Source organism: Ranitomeya imitator, chromosome 6, assembly GCF_032444005.1.
Source record: "Ranitomeya imitator isolate aRanImi1 chromosome 6, aRanImi1.pri, whole genome shotgun sequence".
Classification (NCBI taxonomy): domain Eukaryota; kingdom Metazoa; phylum Chordata; class Amphibia; order Anura; family Dendrobatidae; genus Ranitomeya; species Ranitomeya imitator.
In genome coordinates, this window is record NC_091287.1 from 154,073,289 (window position 1) to 154,080,551 (window position 7,263).

Here is a 7,263-nt window from a genome sequence, read left to right on the forward strand (position 1 = left end):
TAGAAGACCGTATTATACGGATCAGTAAAATACGGCTGATAGGAGCTGGGGCATAGAGAAGCATTATACCGTATGCAATCCGTATTTTCAGCACCTCTCTTACGTCCGTAAAACACGGTAGTGTGACGCCGGCCTTATTCAGTATGGATTTTTTTTTTATATTGTATTGGTTGCTATTTGGTAGTCAGTTTAATAAAGACTTTTTCTATTTAAATTTCTAGTCTTTATTGGATTAATCATTGAATGTGCTCTTTTCGTACATCCATACTTTACTACTAGGATAGTTAATTCTCTATTGCTCTTATAAATTTTCTATGATTCTTTGAGAGGATACTGTATATGTAATATGTATCTTGCTATGTCTTATTGGTTCCTGTATGTTTTCACACTCTGCCATAAAGGCCTGACTGGTGGAGGGCTGCAGTGATAGTTGACTTTGTGGAACTTTCTCCCATCTCCCTACTGCATCTCTGGAGCTCAGCCACAGTGATATTGGGGTTCTTCTTTACCTTTCTCACCAAGGTTCTTCTCCCACGATTGTTCAGTTTGGCTGGACGGTCAGCTCTAGGAAGACTTCTGGTGGTCCCACACGTCTTCCATTTAAGGATTATGGAGGACACTGTGTTCTTAGGAACCTTGAGTACTGCAGAAATTCTGTTGTAACCTTGGTCAGATCTGTGCCTTGCCACAATTCTGTCTCTGAGCTCCTTGGCCAGTTCCTTTGACCACATGATTCTCATTTGGTCTGACATGCGCTGTGAGGTCTAATATAGACAGGTGTGCGCCTTTCCAAATCAAGTCCTATCAGTTTAATTAAACAGAGCCGGACTCCAATGAAGGAGTAGAACCATCTCAAGGAGGATCACAAGGAAATGGACAGCATGTGACTTAAATATGAGCGTCTGAGCAAAGGGTCTGAATACTTATGACCATGTGATATTTCAGTTTTTCTTTTTTAATACATTTGCAAAAATGTCTACATTTGTTTTTTTTTTTCAGTCAAGATGGGGTGCAGAGTGTACATGAATGAGAAAAAAAACGATTTTGAATTTACCAAATGCCTGCAATGAAACAGAGTGAAAAATATAAAGGGGTCTGAATGCCTAGGATACCCACTGTACACCAAATGGGTTTATAGCCTTTTACAGACATGATATAGTGTCCATTTTTTGTATTTAATTGTAAAAAGTTCCCTTTTTCCCCATGTGCCTGATAGGTATGCATTATTATCTTAATGCTATACCCTTTCTTGGAGAGTCATGACTTTCATGTGTATTTTCAGTACCAGCCATTATTTTGTAGTAAAAAGATAATTCAGCAATACAGTGGTCAATCAGATACAGCTATTTATCTGCCTATTACTCGTATCTGTAGATAAATAGCATTTCTCAGGGTGACAGGGAACCTGTCAGAAAACTCTACACCCCAAACCATTTATGTCTTTGTAGCCCTAAAGTTCTGCAATGTGTATGGAAGTGCATTAGGACATGGCGATGTTCTTCCAGCCCCTCAGCCTCACACTGTATTTCCTGTCTGGCTCCACTCTCCTTTGGTTGATTGACAGGTCCTTGGCTTTGATACATGGCAGGGAATACAGCCTGAAGCTGAGGGACTGGAAGTTTGGTGTCATGTCCCATTGCAATTCTTATATAGAACTTTAAGAGGCAATTTCTCACTACTGCAGCAACATGTTGGGCCATAAAGGGATCAACTTGCTTAACTTTTAAAAGGCTACACAATCATAAAATTTTGGGGGGCTGAAGAGGTTTCTGACAGGCTCCCTTTAAAGGAATGTCCACCTCTAAATTGTATTTATTTGAAAACCATCCAGAATGTTTAAAAATAATTAGGGTGTTCGGGTATGTGCACATGGAAAAGAGGTGCAGAATTTTCTGCACAAAATCCGCATCTCCTGGCAGAATCCGCAGCTGCGGATTTGTCGTGGTTTTTATGTGGATTTTGTGCTGTTTTTATGCGGAATTGATGCGGATTTTGCCACTGCGGATTTTTAACATGGAAGGATGCAGAAATGCTGCAGATCCGCACAAAAGAAGAGACGTGCACTTCTTTGAAATCCGCCGCAATTCTGCATTGATTTTTCCGCACAGCAATTTTTTTTATCCTATTGATTTACATTGTACTGTACATCACAGTGCGGATCTGCGTTTCTGCGTGGAAAAATCTGCTGCGGATCCGCAGCAAATCCACATCGTGTGCACATAGCCTTATATCTGTTATTATTTCAAATATTGTATTATTTTTAAGCATTCTGGATGTGTTTTCAACGCTGCCCAAGGTACATTCACACAGGGCGTATTTTTGGGGGGATTTAGTTTGTGCAAATATTACTGTGATTTCTGATGCTCAAATACCGAAGATACAGCAGAGACTTAATCTCTTAGGCCACGTTCACACGTTCAGTATTTGGATGAGATTTTAACATCAGTATTTCTAAGCAAAAACCAGGAGTGGAACAATCAGAGGGAAAGTATAATAGACACACATCATCACTTCTGCATTTATCACCCACTCCTGGTTTTGGCTTACAGGTACTGGTGGAAAACACTGACCGATTGTGTGTACTAGGCCTTAAACGGCAAAAGGGGAGGTCGGCTCTGGTTATCGGCAGCAATTGACAGACAGCAGTGTATGCAGCATGTGTTGTCTGTAGTGTGGGAATGAGATTTCAGGCTCTCATCCACCATGCCGGTATTATGACGGCAAGTGCACAATGTCTGGCATACCCCACAAGGTTTCCAGGGCGCAGACACTTGAGGAAACCTCTGGCGGTGTTACTCCTGATGTGTCTTGTTGGAGTGTCTGAGGTTATGAAGGCTCCAGCTCTGAGGCATCTTGATATTCTTGCAATGTTGAGATAAAAATATACCGGCACCAGTCAACATATAAAACTTCCCTGGAAGGATGAATAGACATCCCATATGTAGAGCTACAGCGGCTAATTGAGCGGTGTTTGGTGCTCTGCATAAAGTACTGAAATGCGCAATATTGAAGAAAAATGACGCGGCATTCACCATTACAAATTAATGTGAAAAAGTTCTTTATTCCGTTCCTTGGGATTAGGACTAAGACACGATGTGCAGGTTACAGAGGCAGCGGGGACGACGGCCGCTTCACATTACAATGGGTCCAGGTGTTGGACTTGTTACATGAAGTGTCTAATAAAGGGGCGACTCCTTTTATCCAGTTCTCGGCTTTGGACTCCTGAGGCGGATAATAGAAGTGACAGAAGCAGGAATCGGGCACCGCGAGATGGTATTACATTACTCATACTATGTTCATTCTTTATGGCGCATTGTAGCCCTTCTGTTGGAATCTTTCTGAAAACACAAAAACACACGGTGTGCACATTGCCCAGAGACTCCAGTACAGAACAATAACCATGACGTACAAAGCCATCCGCAACCTGTCTCCTCCATACATCTGTGACCTCGTCTCCCGGTACTTACCTACCCGCAACCTCCGATCCTCACAAGATCTCCTACTCTACTCCCCTCTTATCTCCTCTTCCCACAATCGTATACAAGATTTCTCTCGCGCATCCTGCATACTCTGGAACCCTCTACCACAACACATCAGACTGTACTTGTTTTATTATGTATACCCTTCCTCACATGTAAAGCGCCATGGAATAAATGGCGCTATAATAATAAATAATAATAATTCTCTAACTCTGGAAAATCGAATGTCCCCATTAAGTGCCTCATAGCCGGGAATGACAGTGCAGCATCTCCTGCTCTGCAGAGTCTACCAGCATGGAGATCCCAGCACCGGCCCCAGCAGCGCCATCTTGCTCCTCTCACCGGTGAATTGTATAGGAGGATCAGCATTGCTCCGGGAGGCACACTCCGTCCCGGAACCTTTATTGTAGGGTGCCAGGGCACCGGAAGCACGGGTGCTGCACACGCCGGAAGTTCCGCTCCCGTAGGTACGCCCGTGTGGGAGAGCGCAGCACCGCCCTGCTGGACGTCGCGCTAGATTTCACCATTGATTTTAACGATGTACAGACAGAATTTTAGGTCCCCGAACTCCTCCGGATCGGGCGGCGGGGAGGGGAGCCCGGGGTCGTTCCGAAGCCCACCGCCTTACCCCTCCCCCATGCTTCCTCCACCGCTGCCGGCCTGGGGGTACGGCTCTCCGCACACACCCAGCTATGGAGCCAGGCCTCAGAGGCCTCATGGCAGCGGGGGAGGGCAGTCGTCGCCCTCCCAGAGTCCTTATGGGGGCAGGTACAGCGGCGCTTCCCCAGGGAACACTCCGCCGCGGCGGCCCAGCCCCCGGTATAGCTCGTCTCCTTACACCAAGTCTCCCGGAGGAGGCGCGCAGCACTACCAGCAGCACGGCCGCGGCTTCTCCTCTCCGCGGCACCACATGCACTACCAGGTAATGGGGGAGCGGGCGGCCGTGTGGCGCCCCATGGTCGGCGGGGCGAGGGCCAGCTTCTGGCTGGGGAGAAGTGATCAGCTCTATCCATGGGGAGAGGACGCCTGGGGTTGCCCTATAAATCCAGGGTGGGATGACGAGCACTTAAAAAGGGTCTAAGGTTATTTCCCAACCTAATGCCGTGTGTGTATTACTTCCATAGCTTCAGGGAAATGTCCAGTAGAATAGTTATGGAGCTGCGCTATGAGTGCAGTGCGGCCTCTCCCATCCTGGCCACTATCAGGTGACCCTTCTTTCAGTGACCTGCCTCCGCTGTCTATGAGAGTGCAGCCGTTCCCGGTGACAGTGCGAGTGCCATCGTTCCCGGTGACGGTGCGAGTGCCGCCGTTCCCATGATAGTGCGAGTGCCATCGTTCCCGGTGATAGTGCATGCACAAAAAGCTCCTAGTGCAGGACGCTCAGTGTGTGCTGCCGCTGCTCTGGCGCCCCATCAGCGCTGGCATCACTGTCCCCACCTCCTGTCGAATTGAGCAGGAAGAGGAAGTCCAAGATCAGCTGCCTCCCGGAATTCCTCTCCATGTTCAATTTGTCCGAAGGCAGAAAAAGTAGCGTCAGTGCTGATTAGGCGCCGGCGTCACAACAAGCGCACGAGAAACCCCAGGGAGAGCGATGGCTGACACCGTGGGTACGGTGCGGAAGGTGAGTATAGGCTTTATAATGTTACGGGGCCAAACATTTTCATCAAGAAGGGGGTGTCCTAGTAGTAGCCAACCCCTTGAAGGGCTCATTCAGACAAACATATTCTTCACCGCTGACGACATACAGACAGCATGCTGATCAATGCAGGTCACTGTGGTAATTCACTTGGATGTTACACAGACCGGTGATCTGTATATTAAAAAAAAATTGCAACGTGCAGGGCTTTGATCTGTATTTTAGTCGCCCATTGTAAGTCAATGGGTGCATAAAAAACAGATCACATACTGACTACCATCTGTAAGTAATGCGTTTTCATAGATCTGTTATGATTATAAAAATAGGAAACTATTTATCCTTTATTAAATTGCTCCTGTAAAAATCTTGCCATTTGAATGTGCCAAATGGACAGCACACAGGCACAAGATAAGGATGTAAAAAAAATCGTCTTTTTCTGGACAATTTCACATATACACATGTGAAGCACAGATGCCACAGAATGAAAAATTAAATAAAACCCAATTGTAAAAATTATATTTAAACCCCCCCCCCCCTTAAAAAAAAATGCAGGAAAACCTGTATGGTACAGAAATGTTTGAGGGCCGACACTAATGTTTTTTTTTTCTTTCAGTTAATACTTATAGAGTATAGCACATAATAAAGGGATATATGGTCAGTTGTGCTCTAACACAGGGGAACATATATTGAATATTTCTTTACATGATGATTTTTTTTCGAAGGGTTCTCCCAGGACATCTTCTCCATATGGTACCTCGCAAGGCAGAGAGAAAAGAATGTCTAATGATGTGGAAAACTATTACAGACCTTCAATGCTTGAGGACCCCTGGGCTAACCTAAAGCCATTATCCCTAGCTGACATAGACCAGCAACAGAGCAATGAGCAAACGACATATACTGGTAAAAAAGGGCGGTATTTTAGCTAGCCCCTAAAATCCAAAGCTTTTCCAGGTAGACTAAAACACAACAGCTGGTCAAGGACACAGATTTGCACCTTTTTAATTTTGAAAACAAAATGTTTTATCAAATTTATTTTTTTATTACACCAGATAATATAAAATGTTTTGGAAGTCTATAGCTGTGGGAAACAATCAGCAAGGCCACCAGCAATGAAGAACGAGTTGTTCTGTTATCACCAGCGTATGTTTTGTGACTGTTTCACATTGGTTTCCAAGACTTGTTACTACGTGGCATGGGGATGGCTTTGTATTCAAAGCCTACGTTTTTTTACTGTTTCTTCCAATTGTTTTTATTTTTAAAGATTGCAATACAAAAGGTTTATAATTGTTTGTGTTGCAAGCAATGTGATAGTTTTATATATGAACATGTCATTTGGCATATTATCCTTTTCATGTTTTTTTTTCTTGTTTTATTTAATTTTAGTCCAGCAGATTTTGGCATTTCCACAATGTTATTGATCAGTATTGTATAAACCAGGGGTATCAAACTGCATTCCTCGAGGGCTGCAAACAGGTCATGTTTTCAGGATTTCCTTGTGTTGCACAGGTGATAATTTAATCACCTGCAGAGAATGATTCCAGCACCTTTTGCAATGCTAAGGAAATCTTGAAAACACGCATGGTTTGCGGCCCTCAAGGAATGCAGTTTAACACCCCTGGTATAAACCATGTTTCTCAGATACTGATACGATTGGAGCGCGCATAATTAGTATTTTGTTTCATAGCGCTTTCCTATTGAGGCTTTGGTATTTAGAACGTGTATGTTGTCATTTTAACATTTTAATTTATAAAAGAAACTATAAGAATTTTTTTTGCTGTTGGAAGGTGAAACTGTTCCCTTAAATCTGAACTGAATATAAACTCAAACTGATTTGTTCATAATAAAACTGAGACAAATATTAATTTGAAAATAAGAATTACCACTTTGGTTGTCAGAAGTGACTATAATTATTGAACATAAATGTTTGTTTTGCTCCTAAGTTTTATAAAATGTCTTTGCTGTAAGGCACGTTCCTTCTACTTACAGTGACCACAATCCATATCGTGGAGGATTATTTGTGAAGTCTTTAGATTTATTCTTATTTTTTTGCGAAACGCTTCATAAAGTGCATATATAAACGCTAGCAAATTTAAATGTGTATTTATTTTCCAGTGCTACAGGTTTGTCAAAGTATGGTAGCCTTTTAGA

At 43.6% G+C, this 7,263-nt stretch overlaps 1 protein-coding gene and 1 long non-coding RNA gene across 2 annotated transcripts; one reads left to right on the top strand and one right to left on the bottom strand.

Moving 5' to 3' along the window:
* Positions 1–3,041: 3,041 nt before the first annotated feature.
* On the bottom strand, positions 3,042–3,811 carry LOC138642199 (uncharacterized). Its single transcript, XR_011314007.1, has 2 exons — positions 3,691–3,811; positions 3,042–3,338 (listed from the first exon to the last, which is right to left on the bottom strand). It is a non-coding gene; the product is annotated as an uncharacterized lncRNA (long non-coding RNA).
* Positions 3,812–3,952: 141 nt separating this feature from the next.
* Positions 3,953–6,991, top strand: MPLKIP (M-phase specific PLK1 interacting protein). The gene is made up of 2 exons (XM_069730211.1): positions 3,953–4,401; positions 5,838–6,991. Exons 1-2 carry the CDS (start codon positions 4,018–4,020, stop codon positions 6,039–6,041), a joined length of 588 nt encoding a protein of 195 aa, XP_069586312.1. The 5' UTR covers positions 3,953–4,017; the 3' UTR covers positions 6,042–6,991.
* Positions 6,992–7,263: the final 272 nt, after the last annotated feature.